We start from the raw sequence: 25,903 nt of genomic DNA on the forward strand, positions 1-25,903 counted from the left end.
TCCTTTAACCACTTAAGATCTGGATCATTATGCAGGTTAAGGACCTTGCCCCTTTTTGCGATTCGGCACTGCGTCGCTTTAACTGACAATTGGGCGGTCGTGTGATGTGGCTCCCAAACCAAATTGGCGTCCTTTTTTCCCCACAATTAGAGCTTTCTTTTGGTGGTATTTGATCACCTCTGCGGTTTTAATTTTTTGCGCTATAAACAAAAATATAGCGACAATTTTGAAAAAAAAATATATATATTTTTAACTTTTTGCTACAATAAATATCTCCAAAAAAGCCTCAGTTTAGGCCGATACGTATTCTACCTATTTTTGATAAAAAATTGCAATAAGCGTTTATCGATTGGTTTGCGCAAAATTTATAGCGTTTACAAAATAGGAGATCGTTTTATGGCATTTTTATTAATATTTTTTTTTTTTACTACTAATGGCGGCAATCAGTGATTTTCCCGCGGGCGCAATCACGAGCTTCGACACCACGGCTGGGCTCTTAAAGAGGACGTACAGGTACGTGCTTGTGCCCAGCCGCGCCATTCTGCCGACTTATATCGCCGTGAAGGGGTCCTTAAGTGGTTGACCACTCTACTACCGGCCGCCGTCAATTGACGGCAGCACAATAGCTCTGTTGTTCTTAGAGGACGTCATATGACGTCCTCGTCTTGCAGAGCCACTAGGGGCGCGCATGTTACTGGGAACCCGATGCGCGTGCCCAGTAACTGAGCAGGACCATGTAAACACAGAGATCCACGTCCTGTTAGGGAGAGGAGACCGATGCTGTGTCCCTTGTACATAGGGACACAGATTGGTCACCTCCACCAGTCAGTCCCCTTGCCCCACAGTTAGAATCACTCATTAGGGTATACATTTAACAGCTTCCTTGCCCCCTAGTGTTAACTCCTTCCCTGCCAGTGCATATTTATAGCACTGATCGCTGTAAAAATGTGAATGGTCCCAAAAATGTTAAAAGTGTCCGATGTGTCCGCCATAATGTCGCAGTCCCAATAAAACCTAGTGTGATAACACCCAGAAAGGATCATAGTTAAACCCCTCCTGTGACAACATTTAGCAATAATCATGACACTGATCAAGGAACCCCTAGTAACCAACAAAGGAAACCCATGATTCCATTGAACCCTGATTGAGAAAGGCTACACTAGAATGACCAGTTGACCACTCCAAAGCCAGCACTTTTTGAAAACAAATAAACAAATGTAGCTCACATATGTCTACCCTCAAAAGAGTAATTTAGGGGCCATGGAGGTATGTTTGTAATCGTATGTATAAGCACAATCTCCTTAAAGGGGTTGTAAAGGTTTGTTTTTTATTTTCTAAATAGGTTCCTTTAACCACTTAAGATCTGGATCATTATGCAGGTTAAGGACCTTGCCCCTTTTTGCGATTCGGCACTGCGTCGCTTTAACTGACAATTGGGCGGTCGTGTGATGTGGCTCCCAAACCAAATTGGCGTCCTTTTTTTCCCACAATTAGAGCTTTCTTTTGGTGGTATTTGATCACCTCTGCGGTTTTAATTTTTTGCGCTATAAACAAAAATATAGCGACAATTTTGAAAAAAAAATATATATATTTTTAACTTTTTGCTACAATAAATATCTCCAAAAAAGCCTCAGTTTAGGCCGATACGTATTCTACCTATTTTTGATAACAAATTGCAATAAGCGTTTATCGATTGGTTTGCGCAAAATTTATAGCGTTTACAAAATAGGAGATCGTTTTATGGCATTTTTATTAATATTTTTTTTTTTTACTACTAATGGCGGCAATCAGTGATTTTCCCGCGGGCGCAGTCACGAGCTTCGACACCACGGCTGGGCTCTTAAAGAGGACGTACAGGTACGTGCTTGTGCCCAGCCGCGCCATTCTGCCGACTTATATCGCCGTGAAGGGGTCCTTAAGTGGTTGACCACTCTACTACCGGCCGCGGTCAATTGACGGCAGCACAATAGCTCTGTTGTTCTTAGAGGATGTCATATGACGTCCTCGTCTTGCAGAGCCACTAGGGGCGCGCATGTTACTGGGAACCCGATGCGCGTGCCCAGTAACTGAGCAGGACCATGTAAACACAGAGATCCACGTCCTGTTAGGGAGAGGAGACCGATGCTGTGTCCCTTGTACATAGGGACACAGATTGGTCACCTCCACCAGTCAGTCCCCTTGCCCCACAGTTAGAATCACTCATTAGGGTATACATTTAACAGCTTCCTTGCCCCCTAGTGTTAACCCCTTCCCTGCCAGTGCATATTTATAGCACTGATCGCTGTAAAAATGTGAATGGTCCCAAAAATGTTAAAAGTGTCCGATGTATCCGCCATAATGTCGCAGTCCCAATAAAAATCGCAGATCGCCGCCATTACTAGTATTACTAGTAATAATAAAAAAAATCATAATTATGTCCCCTTATTGGTAGGCGCTATAACTTTTACGTAAACCAGTCACTATACGCTTTTTGCAATTTTTTTTTTTTTACCAAAAATATGTAGAAGAATAATTATCGGCCTAAACTGAGAAAAAAACTTTTTTTTTTTTTTTTAATTGGGATATATATTATAGCAAAAAGTTAGAAATATTGGGACATATTCACAGACGAAGTACGCCGGCGTATCTACTGATACGCCGGTGTACTTTCAAATTTCCTGCGTCGTATCGTTGTTTTCAATCCTCAAAACAAGATACGACGGCTTCTGGGTTAGATCCGACAGGTGAACGTCTTCGTACGCCTTCGGATCTAAGATGCAATACTTTGGCGTCCGCTGGGTGGCGTTTTCCGTGTCGGGTATGCAAATTAGCGATTTACGACGATCCACAAACGTACGCGCGGCCGTCGCATTTTCTAACGTCGTCTGTAGTCGGCTTTTTCCCGCGTATAGTTAAAGCTGGTATTTTTCGGCGTATACATAGACTTGCCATGTTAAGTATGGCCGTCGTTCCCGCGTCTAAATTTTAAAATTTTTTTGCGTAAGTCGTCCGTGAATAGGGATGGACGTAACTCACGTCTAAGTTAAAAAAAATACGTCCTAGCGACGTAATTTAGCGCAATGCACGGCAGGAAATTTCGGGACGAAGCATGCGCAGTTCATTTGGCACGGGGACGCGCTTCATTTAAATGAAACCCGCCCCCAACCCGCCCAATTTCAAATCCGCCGCCAGAAATACACTACGCCGCCGTAAGTTAAGGCGCGAAATCGCTGAGGATTCGAAAATTTGCCAGGTAAGGTACGGCGGCGTAGTGTATCTCTGATACGCTGCGCCGTTCTACATGTATGTGGATTTGGCCCATTGTGTTTTTTTCAAAATTGTCGCTCTTTTTTTGTTTATAGCACAAAAAATAAAAAAACGCAAAAAGAAAGCTCTATTTGTGGGGAAAAAAGGACGTCAATTTTGTTTGAGAGCCACGTCGCACGACTGCGCAATTGTCAGTTAAAGCGGCGCAGTGCCAGAAGCTGAAATTTCGCCTGGGCAGGAAGGGGGTATATGTGCCCAGTAAGCAAGTGGTTAAGCTAGTGTATTGTTGGTTCACTTACCTTTTCCTTCGATTTCCCTTCTAAATGTTTTTTTTTCTTTGTCTGAATTTCTCACTTCCTGTTTTTCCTCAGTAAGCTTGCCACCATCATCCGAGCGGTGGTTAGTCAGCCAGAACAGCTTACTGAGAAGGAACAGGAAGTGAGAAATTCAGACAAAGAAAACAAAGAAAAAAAACATTTAGAAGGGAAAACGAAGGAAAAGGTAAGTGAACCAACAATGCACTAGCTTAAAGGAACCTATTTACAAAAAAATAAAAAAAAACTTTACAACCCCTTTAAATTCCACAGGATTTGAAAAGAATTACCTTTTTTTTCAAGATCACGATTGTGTTTCTAAAATACATATAAGAAATCAAAGTAAAGTAAAGTGCAGACTGAAAACTGTGGACATTTCACAGACTAAAAACAAAGAGGGGTTGATTTGCTAAAGGCAAATAGGCTGATCACTTTGCATAGGAAGTTGCACTTTGGAAGGGAATTTTCTCCAGAACTTAGTAAATGTGGTGAAATTTCACTTTGAAAAGAATACCCAATCAGCCTGCAAGAAACTTAATTATTTTTATTTTTTTGCTTGACTGATGGAAGTCAGCAGCTCTCCATCTCATTTACTAAGCTCTTTGGAAAATTCCTTACAAAATTAAAATGTTACTTGTCTTTAGTAAATCAACATAGAAAATGTCAATACATTACATATAGCACCTTACCACTCCCCACTTGAAACTCTAAAATGCTAAATATTATTGATTTCATACATTTTTATTGAGGTATTTTCACAAAAAATCTCACAGAGGCCCTCCTGAGCCACAACATCATACACACTTTTGGAATAGCTTTATAACATAACAACAAAACTGACAGCAGAATATTTTTTTCAATGTACGTTACTTCTCCGAAATCAAAATTAAAACAGTAATAGGACCGACCTTCATAGGTAGAACGGAACCCTTGAGCACTGACTGCGTAGTCTGACACCAACCATAGAGTTAGAAGGTTCCCACTGCTCACAATCGGGGCTGGAAGATGAAAACCTGTCAACCTGGAAAATGAACAAAAGACATATTTTTATTATAAAAATTATACTAGTACTATTTTTTTTTAAGTAGAGTTTAAATCAGGTTTTTTTCTCTACTAATTTTCTGTTTTATTCCTACTATAAAATATAACAAAATGGACTTAATTATATTAATATATTATATATTCTGCCAAAATAGTGTGATATGATTTCACAGAATATTTAACAAAGGCATTTAGTTCATTTTGAAAGATCAACACCTGCATTGCTAAAATAAAAATTACACAAATTTTTGCTAAAAAGGTAATTGTGCATCTGTACATAAATGTGCACAGAATTACTGTACAAATAATATGGTAGGAAAGATATTAAATATGTATTTGAAGTAATGGAACTGCATCTACAATGTATGATTAAAAGTAAGTTTTGCTTTTTATATAAGATATATATTTTACTAAGTGCTCACGAATATATAAATATCCCCGAATGAGGAAGTCATGTTAAGCGTTTGAAATCAGAAAAAAAAACCACACAGATTTAATGATCACAACCTTAATAAACGTTGCTGTAGTCATCAACTGAAATAATTAATTACAGAAAACAAAAAAGGTCTGTAAAGCCTTTGACCATGCAAAAGTCTGCCGTGAGTCCGTCGGAAGTCCAACGGAAAGATAGAGACCCACATAGTATCGGTATTCCCATAGCACATTTTCCTGGATAAGACTTTAGGAGTAGCGGGTGCTGTAGCAACAATCAGCTGGAACTGGAGGTATCACAGATCAAATGCACATATTTGCCAGCACACCCCAGATTGTCAATACTGTCCAAATATTTATTGGAGAATGATCACATCATCCGGAGACGGGAAGGACCCCTTTCTCAGGCAGATGATATAATCATTCATCAATAAAGATTTGAACGTTATTGACGAATCGTGTGTACAAGCAAATATATGCATTTGACCATTTTACAACAAACATATCTGGATTAAATTAAACTATATTATTAAGCCTTGCCACATTCAAGGTTCAAGAACAGCGATTGATCCACCAAAATGTTGCCAGTGGTGAAATATACCTAGTCAATACACATCATCACCTTATATAGTAATATTTGGTGTTGCTTTAATGCTAAATAAATATTAATTAACCATTCAGAATAAATGTAAGTAGCTAATGTAAAATTAACACTCACCTAACAGCTATTTATTCATAAAAAATTGGGAGTTGCAACTGCAATAAAAATAAAATAACTTTATATCAACTAAGTACACTGACTGACTGGACACACTTGGCTTTGCACTTCAAGCAATAATGAGCATGCGGCAGTTCATGCCACCCCAGAGAGCTATGAACACGTACAGGATTACAGTAAATATACAGATAAAGCTACCATCACTTAGTATAAGTCATTCATTGAGCTTTATTAAAACCTTTGCTCTGAGCGCAATTTTCTCCAAGGCACTGAGAGGTGAAGTGTTTCTCTCTAAAATACAGGAAGAACCTCTGTGGAGCTTAAAGTGACTCTGTCAAGAGTGATGTATGAAGGATGCCATCACATTAAATTAAGACACCCAGAGGTAAATGCACATAACTTTAGTTGTTTTCATTCAATTTCAAGGTTCCTGAGATGTTCTATTAGGGTCTTGCACAAGGCATTAATTTACATTATATGGGCATTCAGAGAAAAATATAACTGTTGTTGTGGCACCCAGGAGCCTGTATTTTTACCCATAGGATTTATTTTGTTTTTACAGGTATTTACAGTATATAGCACTGTCAATTTATGTATTGTACATTCACTTCAGTCCTTGCCCTCAGGATGTTACAATCTAAGGTACCAATATCACAAATAAACATACAGGAGCCAGTTAACCTACCAGTATGCCTTTTGGAGTGTGGGAAGAATTCAACATACCCAGAAGAATCCCATGCAAGCCAAGGGAGAACATGCAGATATGGCCTGGGCAACAACATGTTAGTTTCTTAGGGGCCATGTGTTAGGCCTTGTACACACGATAGGTTAACCAGAGGACAATGGTTTGAAGGACCGTTTTCATCGGTCAAAACCGATCATGTGTGGGCCGCATAGGTTATTTAACCATAGATTATATATCAGACAGGAGGCTCATATCTTGCATTAATCTTTCCATTTTAATGCTCATAGCAGAAAACATATTTACATTTAAATGAACTGAAAAAACTACGTTTCCCATCAGTCCCAGCGTCCATCTAACCCCCCCCCCCTTAGGGGTCCGAGCCTATAATTAGGACTGTCCCACTGTAAATCCCCCTCTTTCTTTCTGCTCATGGCAGAGATAAGTATATTACTTTGATATTTATTTGATTTTCTGATTTATATGTTTATTATATATATGTGCTATTAGCTTACATAGAGCACTCCTGTACATCTATTATTGATTTGTTTATCTACTATTGATTTGTTTAATTTTCAATTTTATTATTAGGTTATATTTCTATTAATTTTTCTATTGATTTAATTGTGGTTTATTACAACATGGAATTTTGTGTTCAGCTTACTGTTATTCCTGCCCTTGCTTATAGGGCGTCATGGTGCAGTTAACCGCTGCCTCTGCGGTATTTCTCCCTCCTGGTCAAAGGCAGGCTTTGTCCTCCATTGTCCTCCCCGCCTCCCCCTCCTCTTCCCTGTCACTAGCCGACTTTCCCGGGCTGTGGGCAGAGGAAGGGGGGCGACGGCAAGCGCGCTCTCTCCTCAGCGCTGTCCAGCCAATCACAGCCCGCAGCCGAGATCTCGCGAGATCTCGGGCGGCGCTGTAGACTGCATTCTCCGCTTCTTCACCGCACGCCAGTCGGCTGCTGGGCGGTGAGGAGAGCGGTAACACTGCATCCATCCCCATTCTCTTTTATTCCTAGAATTTTAAACTAATCTCAACAAAGCGGAGCACTCAAGGAGTGGTCTGCTATTAATAGATATATATATTAGCATATTCACTTATTTGATTACTAGTGATCAGACTTTGCAAAGTTAAACTCACTAATTGTTGACTGTGCCCCTGCAGGGATCTCTCTGCAGGAAAGTCTTATACCTTCAGTCATTGTAAACTGTAATTATTAATACTTCACCATGACGGATGAGATTAACATGACAGTTAATGCCTCTACTGGTTTAACCCCTGAGGTCCCGCAGCTTCTAACTGCTGCTCAGATACAGGACCTTATTAACTGCTCTATTCAAGCAGCCCTAGCCTCTCATCCCAATCCGTCTACTACTCAGCAGGAGGTAGTGAAAAAGGGCAAGGCCCTTTACAAGCGTAAAAATGTAACCGCTTGTTCTGACTCCCCGGCAGGGGAAGTACAATCTATGCTTGACGCAGGACCCCACACGGCCTGCCGCCCCAATCACCCAGAGGGTGAACGACCCTTAAAAATTAAGGAGTCTTCTAACAAAAAATTTAAGTCTTCCCACCGGTCCAAACCGGACTCCTTTAACGAGGACTCCGATGATAATGCCTCTGAGGGATCTCTGATCGCCGCATCAGAAGATTATGACTCTGACAGGGGAGACTCTGAACAAGAGTTCACGGAATTTGGGGCTAACTCAGATTTACCATCTGAGACAATTCTAGACTCGCTAGGCGAACCCTTTTTCAATCCAGAGGGCATTTCTCACCCCAGATCGGGGGACTGGACACCTCTTCCTCAGGTAGCCCAGTATGTAGAACACTGGACTAGGAAGGGTCTAGATAGGGTCAATAGGAATAAACTAAGGGCAGAATGCCCGAGACCCGTCATTCCGAAGAAAGTGGCTTTTACCCCAGAGATCGACCCAGTGCTTTTGAAATATTTAACCAAAGCTGGCAAACAAGCCAAAAAGGGCATTGAACGATCGTTTAAATCGATCCAGGATCGTATCCTAGATATGTTAGGACCCCTAACAAAAATCCTCAACCTCTCGGAGCAAGCAGCCTCCACTGAGGGCCCAGTGGACTTAGGGCAATTACGAGGTTGGGCACAAAGGGCCATTTGCCTGCTAGGCTCGGCTAATACAGCCTGCGCTGTAGAACGTCGCAGGTCAATATTAATGAAGTTGGACCCACAACTTTCCCATTTGGCAGAATCAGAACCGGGCCCCTCTGCAGAAGGTCTTCTCTTCGGAGAAGACCTTATGAAAAATATAAACAGGTTTGTTGGCCTGTTTAATAGCCTCGACAAGGCCCAAACTTCCTTAAAGAAAGCGGGCTCTGGATCTAAGGTTTTTGGTAGGGCCGGCAGAGGGAGAGGCCGATCTGCCGGTCGAAACAATTATTTCAGGGCCTACCCTAGAGCAGCCGCTCAACCTTACATACCCATGCACCAGCAATACCCCCTACCAGTGGCACAACCGGCGCCATTCTTCCCTCCCAGAGGACGTCCATGGAGAGGACGCGGGGGCAGAGGTTTTCCCAGATCACGCCCTTCCACTGGTAAGTGTTCCTCAGTGTTCTTCTCACATTCCAATAGGGGGCAGACTGAAGCATTTTATCCACGTCTGGCACACGATTACGGCAGACGCTTGGATATTATCGACAGTAGCGGGTTTCAACATAGATTTCATCTCGCAACCAATCATGCTGGGGATCCCACACCCAGCGCACTTTTCAGAACAATGTACTCTTCTCATAGACGAGGAGATTCAGGACCTAGCAGCAAAGCAGGCCATAATAGAAGTAGACCCCTTATCACCCGGGTTTGTCAGCAGCCTATTCTTAGTGAAGAAGAAAGGCGGAGGTCATCGCCCAATTATAAATTTGAAAGGATTAAACCAATTTGTGGCGTATCGTCACTTCAAGATGGAAGGCATTCATCTTTTAAGAGACCTACTCTCCCAGGGGGATTGGCTAGTCAAGATAGACTTGAAAGATGCTTACCTGACGATTCCCATACACCTGTCGTCACAAATCTTTCTAAGATTCCTATGGTGGGGCCGTATGTGGCAGTTTACCTGCCTCCCCTTCGGCCTATCCTCGGCTCCATGGTGCTTCACCAAGATAATGAAGCCCGTGGTAGCTGCCCTTCGATGCAGAGGAGTACGTCTGATAATATATCTAGACGATCTCTTAATCATGGCCCATTCAAAGGCACAGGCAGACCTACACAAGCGATGGGCAGTGTCACTTTTAGAGGAACTAGGCTTCCTCATCAACCTCAAGAAGTCCGTACTGTCCCCAGCTCAGGAGATGGAGTTCTTAGGTTTCACGATAGACACCAGACAGGCAATTTTACGTTTGCCTCAGTCGAAATTGTCCCTGATTCGGAAAGAAATCAGGTCAGTTTTGAGCAAAGGCCAGATTTCGTTGAGAACCCTGGCACGCATTGTCGGACTTTTGTCAGCCTCCATTCAGGCTATTTTTCCAGCTCCCCTACATTACCGGGCCCTTCAGCGCCTCAAAACTTTACACCTGAGACAGGGTCTGGGTTATTCGGACAAAATCTCTCTTTGTGCGGAATCCGAGAAGGAGTTACGATGGTGGCTCCATCATGCCATAGAATGGAATGGAAAAACTATCTTCTGTTCTCGACCGGATGTCATACTGGAATCCGATGCGAGCAGACAGGGTTGGGGTGCTCGTTGTGGGCAAGCCTCCACGGGGGGGACTTGGTCCAACGACGAGACATCCCTTCACATCAATGCACTGGAACTCTTGGCGGCATTCTTTGCCGTCAAGAGCTTTCTCTCCCGGAGGTCCAAATGTTGCGTTCTTTTACGTATGGACAACGTGGCGGCGGTGCAATACATCAACCGCCTAGGGGGCGCGAAATCCAAGATGCTGGCGGACATCGCGTCCGACTTCTGGAATTTCTGTTTTTCCAGGGACATCCTGCCAGTGGCAGAATATATCCCCGGGGTTTCCAATTGCGTGGCAGATTGGAATTCCCGTTATCTGTCAGACGCCAGCGATTGGACGCTGGAAAGATCAACCTTCTTAACAATACAGGAACTTTGGGGTCCGTTCCACACAGACCTTTTCGCTTCCAGGATCAATCGACAACTGATCCACTTTTTCAGTTGGAGGCCAGATCCAGAAGCAACAGCGGTGGACGCATTCCTCCAGGTATGGCCGAAGGGAGTGAACTATGCGTTTCCCCCCTTCTCACTGATCACCAGGCTTCTCCTTCATGTCATGACTCAATCAGCGACGGTGGCGTTGATCACTCCCTGGTGGCCAACGCAACCATGGTTCCCGCTAGTTCTAGGCATGTCGATCGACTACCCCAGACTTCTCCCACACTCAATTCAGCTACTGACGAACCCGTCCAAAGGTCCACACCCTTTGCTGTTGGAAAACAGGCTGCCACTCCTGGCCTGGTTGGTCTCGGGATGTCAGAGACAGGTTCAGACCTTTCACAATCGGCTAGAGATCTTCTCGCCGTGGCCTGGGCCCCAGGGACTAGATCGGCATATCGATCTGCCTGGGGGCTGTGGGTCCGTTGGTGTGATCAACGACAGATTGATCCCATTCATGCCCCTGTTTCCTCAGTTGTAAATTTCCTTGCGGAATTTTATGAGCTGGGAAGATCATACAGTTCCCTGAACGTCTATAGGTCAGCTATATCGGCTTACCACTGCCCGGTAGACGCAGTTCCTATAGGCAGGCACCCTCTGGTGTGTCGTTTACTCCGCGGAGTTAAATACAAACGACCTCCTCGTCCACGATACCATTCTACTTGGGATGTGTCCAAAATACTTCAGGTGTTTTCTTCTTGGGAGGATAATGGTCAGTTATCCTTGAAAGACTTATCCCTAAAACTCACCACCCTGTTATGTTTAATTTCTATTAAACGAGTATCTGATGTCAGGGCCCTAGACGTGTCTAGACGACAATTCTCGCCTGAAGGGGTTAGGTTCTCGGTGGTTCGCAGGACTAAAACCAATCTACACACAGTTTTTTACCCCTTTTTTCCAGCGTATCCACGTCTTTGTGTGGTCCGTTGTTTACAGTCATACGAGTCCCGCACTTTGGCGCTTCGTGCTCCAGATTCTTCCCAATTGTTGATATCCTTTGTGCATCCACATCGGCCGGTATCTTCAGCAACCTTAGCTAGATGGGTAAAGTCAGTCATGAAGATAGCAGGTATAGATATATCTCTCTTTGGAGCTCATTCCACCAGGGGTGCCATGGCCACTAGAGTGGTTACATCAGGGGGATCTCTTTCAGATCTTTTATTGGCGGCTGATTGGTCTTCAGAGGTGACCTTTCGTCGTTTTTACTTTAGGCCGGCAGATCATGTCTCATTATCTGTTCTCAACACTTAGTTTATGAATCCCGGTCATCATTCTTAAGGTTTTTCTTTGGAAAATAATGTATATATGATAAATATGTGAGTATTTCAGGAGGTTCACACATGTATAGCTTTGAACTTGCAAGATATGAGCCTCCTGTCTGATATATAATTCTAGATTTTCCTAGTGTAGGGACGGAAAATATTGATTATATGATGACAGGAGGCGAGTATCTTCCCTCCCTTCCCGCCCTATTACGGTTATTTATCTTCTCTTTTTCAGGATACTGAATATCATCCCAGATTCTTGGTACAGTCTTGGAAGCGATTCCTGTGTTCCCCGTTGGAACGAAGTCGTGCTTAGTTTCCCAGTTGGAGTCCTGTTGGAGTCCTGTTGACTACCTTTTGTCCTCCAGTTTACCTATGTTGACGTCGTCGCAGGTTTGACCGGCTGGTCGAAGAGTTGTGATGTTGTTTTTCTTCCTCAAGTGGTCCGGAGTTGGGCATTCGCTTACAGAAAGAGGAGGATTTACAGTGGGACAGTCCTAATTATAGGCTCGGACCCCTAAGGGGGGGGGGGTTAGATGGACGCTGGGACTGATGGGAAACGTAGTTTTTTCAGTTCATTTAAATGTAAATATGTTTTCTGCTATGAGCATTAAAATGGAAAGATTAATGCAAGATACTCGCCTCCTGTCATCATATAATCAATATTTTCCGTCCCTACACTAGGAAAATCTAGAATTAAAAAAAAAGCCAACTTGCTTTAAAATTAACCTATGGACTCCTAACCGATAGGTCAAAACCGATCGTTAGTAGGCACGACCATCGGTTAAAAATCCACGCATGCTCAGAATAAAGTCGACGCATGCTTGGAAGCATTGACCTTCGTTTTTTTCAGCACGTCATTGTGTTTTACGTCACCACATTCTGACACAATCGTTTTTTTTAACCGATGGTAGGAAGGCACGACACGATCGGTTATTTAACCTATGGTGTGTAGGCGTGACGGACCATCAGTCAGCTTCATCGGTTAACCTATGACAATGGTCCTTCAGACCGTTGTCCTCTGGTTAACCTATCGTGTGTACGAGGCTTTAGTGTCAAAATGTGTTGGGTGAAGCTTGGTTGATGTGATCATGCACACTAAGTAACTAACCAGTAACTGTAATTTTCTGCACGTATACTGGCCATAGTGTTGTGTACTACTGTAATACTTGTGGGCACTGGGGTTAAGTGCACTATATAATGTGAGTGTTTCTGTCTGGAATTTGCTGTTAATAAAAAAAATCTGAGTATTGGAGAAGATATAAGGTACCTACTAGATAGGAAATTCAGTGGACCCCATTAAAAGGAGAAACATGTGATTTATTACCTAATATTATGTTGGGCATGGACGGCGAGAACACAACTGGTGTTGAGCACAGAGGTGAAGGAAAGTGGGTCTGATATACATTTTAAGGGAGAAAAATGCTAAGGTATCCCCAAAAATCCATACCAGGGAGGGGGGCACTCAGATACTGGCCCTTTTATATAAATGAGTATGGGGTATGTAGTGCCCCTACACATTCACCAACAAAAAGTTGTAACTTAGGAAAAAATAATACCCACATTTCCTTTAATAAAAATCCCCCAAAAATGTCCATCATTGTAAATCCATCATCAATCACATACTGCGGCGATGACATCAAACATATCCAATGTGTTCGCTTGCCATCACCGTGATTTTTTTTTTTTTTTATACTCCAGGCATTTTTGATTTGACAGATTCAGCTCACGTTAATTTCACTGGGTATTGGGTTTGGTATTTGAACCTCTTTAAAGTGCGCTTGATGTGGGCTTGAACCCTGCTTGAAGTGAGCCCAGGAAAATTTGGCTCCTCACTATGCAATATATAAAATTTGTATTAATTATGGAGTTTAATGCATGCATTTGTTTCAGTTCTGGGTCACTGTAGAGAAGCAAAACAATGCCTTAAATTCAATGGTATCGAAGGACCCCAAAATGTGCATTTTTTTAGCTCTCTTTGCATATTCACAGGCAATGTATACAGCAGATAATAAGTGATGTTCTCCTATTTTCTTACTCAAGTTGCTAATTAACTCAGAGCTGTCCCAGAGTCCTACTTAGGGAAAAATATACACCGTAAGGACCAGAGGTAAACACAACTGTGAAGAAGGCCTCTAGTTTTCTAGTTTGCATGTACAGATGGTTTCATCCTGTAAACAGAGATGCTTTTCATTTTCTGTTATTTGTCTTGTATAAAATTAATGCTCCCAAACTTGCTTGTTACTTATGGCAATCTGAAAGCCCTGAAACCATTTCACTGCCACTTGTGTGCAAAGAGTAAATAGAATGAGCTCATCTAACCTTACAAGAGGAGGTATATCATATTTTCCCAAACTATAGTCTACATTGGCATGATTATACTAAATGAAATGTACAAATATTTTGCAGAATGTTTGTTTTTGCAGCTACTGAAATATTCCTCAGTATGCAAATAAGTTGTCTTGCGAACCCAAGAATGATTATTTTTTGACATATGGGTCATGATTTTTCCCATAGCAAAAGTAGCTATAGAAATTGAGTTGGTAAATACCAACAACACAGCATCTTTGGTAAAAAGGTTTTTCAAATTTGTATTGCAGATCATATACTTTCTATATGCACACCACCATCTAATGGCAGAATAGGATATTAAGATGCAAATGCAAAGGTGGAGGTAGAAGCATAATAATACTGGGCATTTAAATTTGTTTGGATCTCAAGGACTGACAGGTTTATGCAAACCCCAAAAACATTAAAGGACAAGTTCACCTATTATATTGTCCAATCAGTCTTGATCGGAGCAGGAACTGTGGTGTGGCACTGGAACTTCTGGGTTGATTTACTAAAACTGGGAGTGCAACTGGTGCAACTGTGCCTGGTAGCCAATCTGCTTGTAACTTCAGCTTGTTCAATTAAACTTTGACAAAAAAAAAAAAAACTGGCTGCACCAGATTTTGCATTCTCCAGTTTTAGTAAATTAACCGCTGTGGCACTGGAACTTAGAGTCCGTCTATGCTTTAGTCCCTCCCTATTAGTTACTAATCTGGCATGCAACCTTACCTCTAGCTAAAAATCATGAAGTGGCCATGGAATGCCTAACCTGGCTCTAACTAACATACCAAAAAAGAAAGAGTTAACTAGACTAACATAAACTATATTGCAATAAACAGGTAACCTACCAATATACTGAAAGGTGATCACTACACATTAAGTAGCACAGACTTAGCTATCTGGCACTATGAAGTGATATAATAACAGCAGGACAGGAGATACACCCTCACAAGGATTTAATATATACTCAACAGCTGCAGTTTAACTATTAGATCACAGGAATCCTTGCATAATAGTCCCTTCTGGCTTGGGGTTTAGCAACATGAACAGGACATGTGGCTGAGACTTTCTCTCTCTCTCTCTCTTCCTCCTTACAGGCTTTCAAAGTACAGGAAGTGCATACATAATGTATTTACAGGAATTTACAAATTCAGACAATAGAGGGCAGCAAATCTCTACAGGTGCCTAATATCAATTTAACTGTTATGATTATAAACTCCTGGGTGCATATATAACAGAGTCACCCACAAAATAAGTTCAAATGAATCCAAGTGACAACTGAAAAAAGCTAAATTCTATTTTATCTAACAAAGACATTTGTATTTATTTATTTATTTTTTTACATTTTTTAGACATTTTTATTTAATGTGTTTTGTATTTTTCCAAAAAGTAGCACAAAACCTCCCAGAAGGTCTGGGATGGTATTCTTCGGTCCTCGCCCCGGGTGTCTCTTTCTCCATCACAAAGACTGATATAGAGTCTATAGAACTCCCCAATTTCTGTATGCAATTAAACTGAAATCTGAGCCAGCCTGTGCTAGATGTGGTAATACAGGTACACGAATATATATTTTGTGGCGGTGTCCGAAACTTCAAAATAGTGGGAGGAGGTGATTGGTACCCTAAATGGGCTATTGGATACTAATATTCCGTTTGAACCACTTATATGTCATTTGGGATACTACGATACATCCTCTATTGGTAACACTATAAGACGCGCTCTTTTTGATGCCAGTAGACAGATTGCTCTTAAAGCGGTGGTTCCCCTAAAAATAAAGTTTTGACATTGCATTTGGTATAATAATTACAGTTAGAATCGGCTGGTTATATGTAAATAATACCTCCGTATGTAGCGTTTGTATTATTCGTTCCCACCGCCACTTCCGGGTACGATGCTGGCGGTGGACGTTCCTTATTGATGGACAGGCATCCGACCGACGCATCCATCGCGTCACGAGATGCCGAAAGAAGCCGAACGTCGGTGCGGCTCTATACGGCGCATGCGCAACGACGTTCGGCTTCTTTCGGCATCTCGTGACGCGATGGATGCGTCGGTCGGATGCCTGTCCATCAATAAGGAACGCCCACCGCCAGCATCGTACCCGGAAGTGGCGGTGGGAACGAATAATACAAACGCTACGTACGGAGGTATTATTTACATATAACCAGCCGATTCTAACTGTAATTATTATACCAAATGCAATGTCAAAACTTTATTTTTAGGGGAACCACCCCTTTAAGTGGACCTCTCCATACCTGCTGACCTTATCTGAGTGGATTTTAGATCTCAATAGGATTATTCTTTTTGAAAAACATACATACTCCCTAAGGATTTCCATGAGTAAGGCCTCGTACACACGGCCGAGGAACTCGACGTGCCAAACACATCGAGTTCCTCGGCCAGTTCAGCACTGAAGCCGCCGAGGAGCTCAGCGGGACGAGAGCTCCCATAGAACAACGAGGAAATAGAGAACATGTTCTCTATTTCCTCGTCGAGCTCCTCGTCGGCTTCCTCGGCCGAAAGTGTACACACGACCAGTTTCCTCGGCAGAATTCAGCCAGAAACTCGGTCGGAAGCTGAATTCTGCCGAGGAAACTGGTCGTGTGTACGGGGCCTGAGTTTGATGCTACCTGGTCAAGATAGCTTCAATTAATGACCTAGGTATCATGTAAACTAATAAGTACTATGGGCCGGATTCACAAAGAGTTACGCCGGCGTATCAGTAGATACGCCAACGTAACTCCGAATCTAAGCCCGTCGTATGTCTAAATGTATTCTCAAACTGAGATACACTTAAACATGCCTAAGATACGATAGCCTGCGCTGTCGTATCTTAGGGTGCGATATTTACGCTGGCCGCTAGGTGGCGCGTCCATTGAGGTCGGCGTAGAATATGCTAATGAGTAGTTACGCCGATTCACAAACGTACGCTTGCCCGTCGCAGTAAAGATACGCCGTTTCCGTAAGAGATACGCGGCGTAAAGATAAACTTGCCCCCTAGGTGGCCGTCGTTCCTGCGTCGAAATTTCGAAATTTAACGTCGTTTGCGTAACTCGTCCGTGAATAGGGCTGGACGTCAATTACGTTCAGGTCGAAACCAATGACGTCCTTGTGACGTCATTTAGCGCAATGCACGTTGGGAAATTTTAGGGACGGCGCATGCACATTAGGTTCGGCGCAGGAACGCACCTAATTTAAATGCTCTACGCCCCCTACCTGGCTGATTTGAATTACGCGGGCTTGCACCGGGGGATTTACGCTACGCCGCCGCAACTTTAAAGGCAAGTGCTTTGTGAATCAAGCACTTGCTGTAAAACTTGTGGCGGCGTAACGTAAATGCGATACGTTACGCCGCCGCAGATCTACGTGAATCTGGCCCTATATACTTTGTAATATTGGATGCTGGTTTTTTTTTGTTCTTTTTTCTCTTTTTTTTTCATATATACTCCAAGAGCAGAGGTCTTTTGGGGTCCCTTTTGTTTTTTGTTTTTTTCTTGGGTTGTGTTTTGTTTAATGTGATTTTGTTTGTATAAATTGTCTTAATGTTGTTTGCATATAAAAATAAAAAAGGATATGAATGATTAAATAAAAAAATAAAAAACTCATTAGTATACATTTATAGAAAACATATGAGTTGTTTATATTGTAAAGACAAAAACATTGTACATTTATCTGTAATAGACTATATACTTACAGGTATGTTTAAATAGAAGCAATTATATTACCAGCAATAAGATTATTTATATAAACTGATTGCCAAATAATTAAAGCCACAAAAAATGTTTTTTTTTTTGTTTTGTTTTTTTAACAGTAATAAAGACTACTATTTCTGAATGTAGCCAATATATGAAATATATTTTTAGTGGAATCCTATTTTCAACAAGACACAGAGACAGACAAACAGATTAATTATGCTTGTCATACACAATCAAGTTGTTATGGGAGAATAAGACCAAGAGAGATTTCATTCTGTATACACAATTCACAGTACAGCAGACAGAAGATGTAATGAGCATTAGGACAGGCATCAATTTAACATTTTGAGGACATATAACAGTAAATCTGGTTTATGAACTGATATAAAGTGATAAATGTCTTCCATTGCATACATTTTTGGACATAAAGGGCCAGATCCACAAAGAACTGCCTATCTTTAGAGAGGCGTAGCGTATCTCAGATACACTACGCCGCCGTAACTTAGAGCGTAGTTTCCTTATCCAGAAACAATTTGCGCCGTAAGTTACGGCGGCGTAGCGCAAATGTGCCGGCGTAAGCACGCCTAAATCAAATGAGGAACAGGGGGGCGTGTTTTATGTAAACTAAGCATGACCCCACGTAAATGACGCTCTTTTTCGAACGGCGAATGCGTGCGCATGCTCAGTATCACGTCAAATTTTCAAATTAAATTACGCCCGCTCAATGCCTTTACGCAAACGACGGAAATTACGGAAAATTTTACGCTGTCCCGATGTCCATACCTAACATTGCATACACCTTATGGAGGCAGGGGTAACGTTACGCCGAAAAAAGCCTTACGTAAACGACATTAAAAAATGCGCCGGGCGGACATACAATTGAGAATCGGCGTATCTAGCTTATTTGCATACTCTATGCGGAAATCAACGGAAGCGCCACCTAGCGGCCAGCGTAAATATGCACCTAAGATCCGACGGCGTACTAAGACGTACGTCAGTCGGATCGGGCCCACATTCAGTTGTAGAACTTATGCGGCATATCAATAGATACGCCGGCGTAAGTTCTTTGTGGATCTGGCCCAAAGTAAATGTAAACTCAATGACTTAAATGTCATATAAGCTTTAACATGTTAATGTAATTTCAAAAGTAGGAAGATCCCTGTTCAGTTACTTTTTGCTACAGGGTGACATCATGAATCTCAATGCCTCTGTGTTAGTTATCCTGTCACACAGGTTGCCAATGCATTTTGCAACATTGCCATTGATAGTTGTAATTAGCTGTTTCAAAACACATTAGGCAGGCATGATCCACTGTTGAAAAATAATAAAAAAAAAAAAGTTACACTCCAAGCACATACAAATCTCCCACAAAACTTCTTTGTGGCCCATCCACCCCCACATGAACGCACATATGAACATAAATGCTACGCGCAAAAATGTTGATTTCAATACACATTACATAATACCATGCATGCCCAATAATTCTAGCTTCAGAGCTCCTGAGCAACTGTAAACTGATGACCTTTAGGGTCTTTTAAAGCATCTCCTTTGGAAACATAAGGTACTGAAGTTTGTTGCAATTTCATGGTTTGAAATGTTGGCTATCTATTTACTTAACATCAGTTGTAGTCAATTTAAATGAATCACTCCTGAAAAGCAGCATGGCTTTACTGAAGGCAGATGATGTCAGACTAATCTGAATGATTTTTTACTATATTAACCACTTAAGGACCGCCTAACGCCGATATACGTCGGCAGAATGGCACGGCTGGGCACAATCACGCATGGGTACGTCTTCTTTAAGTGCCCAGCCGCGCCCACGGGACCCGCGAACCCAATCGCCGCTGGTGTCCCGCGATCGGTGACAGGAGCTGAAGAACGGGGAGAGGTGTGTGTAGTAGTAAAAAAAAAAAAATTATCCTCTATTTTGTAAAAGCTAAAAAAAAATGCGCAAACCAATCGGTAGAAAATAGGTAGAAGAATACATATCGGCCTAAACCAATCGGTAGAAAATAGGTAGAAGAATACATATCGGCCTAAACTGAGGAAATACAATTTTTTTATATATTTTTTGGGGATATTTATTATAGCTCTATTTTTGTTTATAGCGCAAAAAATAAAAACCGCAGAGGTGATATAATACCACATAGCTCTATTTGTGGGAAAAAAAGGACGCCAATTTTGTTTTGGAGCCACATCGCATGACTGCGCAATTGTCAGTAAAAGCGACGCAGTGCCGAATCGCAAAAAGGAGCAAGGTCCTTTAGCTGCATAATGGTCCGGGTCTTAAGTGGTTAACAATGTTTTGGCCCAGAGTGGTGCTGTGGACATAGCATATCTTGACTTCAGCAAGACATTTTATGCAGTTCGAAAATAATGATCTAAAACAAAAGTTGTACAATCTAGGATTTAGCTCACCACTTTTAGGGTGCAATTGAGATGCCGCCCGCAATTCAAATCATCCAGGTGTGAATGGAGCCTGAATGATTTAAAAAATGCTTGGGACAAACATTGCTATACTTTTTTTATTTAAAAAATAATAAAAAGAAAAAAATAATGAGAAAAAAATAACAACAAAAAACAAATAAATAAATAAAAAAGTGGACAGACTCGATTGACTACTCTGTTCTTTTTCTGGCATTACTTTTCTATGTTTCCATGTTTGGAGCAACTGCATCTGTTATATTTTACCTCAAAATTTGTTCATTTATTGTGTTTGTGTGTCCTAAAATTAACTTTAGTGTATGTTTTACTGAAGTTTTGAGTTTACTAGACTTTAGCGCTAAAATTGTGTTACATAAAAAAATTGGAACTACCGCCATTTTATTCTCCAGGGTGTCTGCTTTCAGAAAATATATATTTGGGAAATTGTATGCAATCTTAAGGGCTAAAATTATTTTTTAAATGATTTTTTAAACACAAAAAACGCAAACATGTCTCTGGCAGCAAAAAGGTTGACATTGGCTGATAGTGTCAAAGCTTGCTTGTTCTTACCACCACTCGCACATTATGGCTGGCCAGTGAGGCAGCCCATGGTAGCTATGGATAGATAGGAATGTATGGAACATTGTATTGACACTACCAAAAAGTGTGTGAAAGTGGCAGCTATCAAATAAGGTAGAGCAAGGAGATTTTGCAGATTTTTTGATCAGTTACAGTGGTGGCCGCTCATGCAGAGCGCCCCCTAGTCCATGCGCCCAGCCCCAAATCTACATGCAGGGCACCTGACGCATGGATTCCAATGGGGTTTTTATTTTTCCCGAAGCACATAATTAGAGACGAAGGCCTAATTGGCTTCAAAAAGGCTAAACTCGGGGTGGAGAGCACAGTGTCTGGAGTCCACCCAGTTGTATGACATTAGCAAAATAATATTTTCTAATGTCTTACTGTTTCTCCTGCTGGCCAATCAAGCAGCGGGTCCTGAGATCCGATTATAAGGGAGTCCAAAGACCCGATTGGCCATGAGTCCTAAGTTCTGCTTGGCAGCGAGGAGAAGAGATCTGACCTGGGTGGGGTAAGTGCGAGGCTGGTGGGGGCGTGATGGGCCAGCAATTCGGCGATCAAGTGACACGGGAGTGGCGATCAATCGAGTAAGTCCCGGAAGGTTTTGGCTAAATGACTGGCTGGTTAGGGAGGCCGCGGGCCACCCCCCAAAAAAATCAGGCACCAGCCGCCACTGGTACAGAGGATACAAATGGTTGACTACAAGTTATAAAATGGTAGGATAATTGGGCTAGACTTGGGAAGGAAATGGGGTGCAACATTTCTCTACAACAAATTTCAATTAACTTGCTACACTGTTGATAGTTGCAATGTTGGTTGCTGATAATCAGGCTACATTTACACCTGTGTTTTGGCCCAACAGTGTGTACCTTCGAGAATCCCAGTTAGGGCTCTTGGCAATTAGCTGAGTAAGGTAGCCCCATTGAACACAATGGGAGGTAGCCAGCTTCTGCAGCTAATTTCGGACGCTCTCTTATATTTGCTATGCAATGATCACAAGTGATCAACCCTGGACATAGACAGTCAGCCTCCATGCCTGATCCCTTGTTTTCAATGAGCCTGCTGTCCTCAGCTAATTGCTGGAACCCCCCGGTGGGGTTCTTGCATGTACTCGTAGGTGTGAATGTGACCTCACACTTAACTGACCACAATCAATTCTTATTTATGTGTGTATTGATGGTGTCACTTTCGGTACAGTATTGCCTGCCATCTAGGTATTTCTTACACAGATTTATTTTTTTGTCCTTTATCTGCACCTGCTTATACAAAGAGGTAGACATTAAATATTTCATATACTGATACAGATTTGGACCTTATCTGTCTTTCTTAATATATCGTTACTTCAGCCTGATAATAGGTGATAAAGTCTCAAGGCATACCATTAGCACTTACTGGTCCAGTACTTTGCTATCTGTACAGAAGAGATCTAGAGGTGTTTCATAAATCTTGTCAGCAGAAGGAAAAAAAATCATATATATATATATATATATATATATATATATATATATATATATATATATATATATATATACAGTATATATATATTTATATACTGTATTTATATATATTATATTCCACAATCATTATATCTACACATCAATATTGTTTTTGTGCATTGTCAAAGTGAATCAAAAATACTGTGAATCCTGCAATATGCATTTTTTTTCCAGAATAAGATTACTTAACCTTACCAATAATTACAGAAAGGATTAGAAGGTAGGAGAAACAAATCCTCGGGGATGCAAAAGACTGTCTGAAATAGCTCTGATTGAATTATGTACGGCACGTTTAAAATCTGCATTCACAATCTGTCATCTGCAAGGGTTCTGTGATCCAAGGAGAGCTGGAAGTTTCTTGATATTTGTGTCTGACAGTGCCAGCTATCAATGTGACAGTGCTGGATAATGCATTGTAATGCTAATTTTTTTTCCTTCAAGGTTGTGAAACTTTAAGTCACCAGAATGTTTTCATTCAAATGTGTGTGGTGCATGCTCAGATCTGCACAATGTGTGAAATAAAGGAGTTCACAGACAGCGCAGTAAAGATTTTCTCTAAGCTTGTCACATTGACACATGTAGTTCAAAGCTTTGTTCAGAAAATTCTCAAAAGTATTATTCTAAAAATTTCAAGGGGGTATTCAAAACAAATACAAATATTTTTTATTCCTCAGGGACAGAAGTTATCTGCATTCTGCCTCAGAATTTAGATAGTGACTCCATTTTTATAGCTCAAAAAAAAAACCATAACAAGAAAAACTATGATTAGGGCAAATGGGTGCTGTTTGAACTGGCCTGGGGATGGAGTTTACCCCAAAAATGTATACAATGGCCACAGGAATGTGGAATATATTTAAGGTCCAGGAATATTAAACATACATTAGCAAGATGGGAATTCTTTGAAAAGATATGTCCTATGTTCTATAAAACCATGGTTCTCCTTTCAGATCCACTTGTCTCCAACTGTTTTTTATTTTTTTGGGGTTGATAGTGATTTGTTTGACAAACCGGACTACCTCATCTGCCTACAAGAGGATTTGGCCACTGGTAAACAAAAAAAGCTATTGGACAAACAGGTAAAACCGCTTCCACTCCCATCATGCTTCAGTTTTAAAGAAAATAAGTATCAGGAGTAGATCATGAGTTTTCTTTTTCATTCGGTTTGTGCAGACGGTCAATCTGCTGCTCGACCGGTTTCGTCTAATGACATCATCTGGAGCCAGATGATGTCATTAGACGAAACCGGTCGAGCAGCAGATGATTCCAGTTGCAAACACTCATGAGATACTGACAGGCTTGAATTTTATGTGGCAAATGTGAGTACCTGGATTTTTTCTTTCTGTAAAATAAAAACTTGTTAACCTCCCTGGCGGTATGATTCTGTCTGGAATTACGTACCAAAAGCGGTACATTTATTTTGCAAGGAAATTGGCGTTTTATACTGTAGGCCTGTAATTTTTAGAAATAACTCACTTAAATCTGACCAAGCAAGAGTCTTGTAGGCATCCCGGGTATGATTTTTTTTTTTAAAACAAAATTATAAATTATAATATAATAAATAATTATAAATAATTATAACAAATAATAATATAATTATAATAAAAATTATTCAATAATGTAATCAACTCAAAATCACTGAAATTTGCAGTTGCAGAATTGTCGCTGTCATTATTTTATTTTTTTTATGACGAATTTCCCCGCAAATCGCTATCGCACATTTCTGCAAGTGATTATAATTTATTATCGCTGTTTTCTAGCTGATCTAAAACCATTTTTGACATAAAGGGACACTTTTGGACAATCTACAGTTTTTAGGCAGAAATTACATTTTTTATTATATAAAAGTACATGCAGGGCACTGGGCAGACCACTAGGGACAAGGGGGGTGTGTATTTTTTACATACAGTACTGTAATCTATAAGATTACAGTATACTGTATGTAATGTGTTTGTTTACTTTTTTGAATTTGGCGCCGTTCTCCGTCCCCGTGCGTCGTAACGTCGCAGGGAACGGAGATCGGCGTCACACGGGGACCGTGAATCGAGCGAGGAGGTCCCGCTCGCTCACACAGCGGGTGGCATCGCTGGATCCAGGGACAAGGTGAGTAAACCAAGCCTGTGGATCCAGCGAAAGGTAAGCCCGTCCAGCCCGAGCGTGACTCGGGTTTGCCGATCCTAACATGTAAAACCAACCCCGAGTCACGCTCGGGTTTACCGTCAGGGGGGTTAAACAATATCACACCATGTGGGCACTCTCTCTCTTTTGAGCCATACCCCAGACTGAATGAGCATAAGTGGAAGTTTCCAGAGAGCGACACAGGGCTAACACTGTGAAGGCTTTACACCCCTTGAGGGTACCTGGATCTGGTGAGTGAGGGAACTACCAGAGCATGCGAAGAGGGAGCACAGAGTGAACACCTGCCAATTGCATATCATACGAAGCACAAAGCACTTTCTCCTTTTCCTTTTGCATGGACTGTTGTTATCAGCACATGTTATTGGTTTATTACCAGCATAGCACAGAGAACTTTTACATTTATTTTTTTTTTATTATTTTTTTTATAATATATGTTTTTTGTCCTAATAATTTTTGTCATAACACGGATTTTGCACATTTCTAATACAAAGTTTAAATCACGCTAATTATTACTAGCGGACTATATCACAGCTATATATTGGTTAAGCATTGGTTTTTGTCATTTTACATATATATTTTTTATATACATCCATATATATTTTTTCACGTATGTAACAGGAGGCGCCACCACCTACTACCCCAACCTCATTCATTTTTCACATTCCATCTAGGTGGAATTTCACGTAGGGGCTGCCACCTATACCAATAGCACATACCTACTAGCAGCACCTTATGAATATTAGATCCGTTGCGCGGGTTCTACTACCCCTCTTTTACATACCTTCAACATTAGTATTCAAGTATAACATTTCTCATATAGAAATAATCCATAACTACACACATTATGCATCTTTCTCCAAAAGTTTCCTGTTGTGCTTATAAACTGTATATATACGGCTCTGTCACTATTGTATAAATATATTCATGCAGCTTTTAACTTGTTGATGTTCCCACACTCCCCATTCAAATGACAGTCATGTAGATTTCTCGGTGGTGATGCTGTCAATTGTCAGATGGGATGCTGCAATGTTATGATTAAGAAGGACCACTCAGACTCAATGGGGAACAGTTGAAGTTAATGCTCCTTATGCGGTAGATGAGAATAATGAGTAAGACACAGTCAACGGAAACCCAAGGAAGATGATCACTACCATTATGTAAAATGATTTTAACATTGCATAATTTTCTTTGGATGTTTTCATAACATCTTCAGGCTCGAACTGAAAAAGGGGGGGGGGATACATTTAACAAATTTTAAGTATTTGTCGGAGATGTTACTTTGTCGGTCTAATAAGGTTTTCAAGCTTGTCTAGTCTCATTACATAATCAGCTAGAAATCCTTACAACATATGGCCGAGCCATGTTATTTACAAAACACAGAAGATTAGAAAATCAT

The 25,903-nt window shown here is 41.2% G+C and overlaps 1 protein-coding gene across 1 annotated transcript in view; it reads right to left on the bottom strand.

The window, feature by feature from the left end:
- Positions 1-25,903, bottom strand: part of CSMD2 (CUB and Sushi multiple domains 2) — a 1,186,454-nt gene that overhangs the window by 845,771 nt on the left and 314,780 nt on the right. Inside the window, exon 3 of the mRNA XM_040337101.1 lies at positions 4,469-4,581. Coding sequence (XP_040193035.1) covers positions 4,469-4,581 — 113 coding nt within the window. The remainder of the gene's footprint in view (positions 1-4,468; positions 4,582-25,903) is intronic.

This window comes from Rana temporaria, chromosome 2, assembly GCF_905171775.1.
Source record: "Rana temporaria chromosome 2, aRanTem1.1, whole genome shotgun sequence".
NCBI classification, from domain to species: domain Eukaryota; kingdom Metazoa; phylum Chordata; class Amphibia; order Anura; family Ranidae; genus Rana; species Rana temporaria.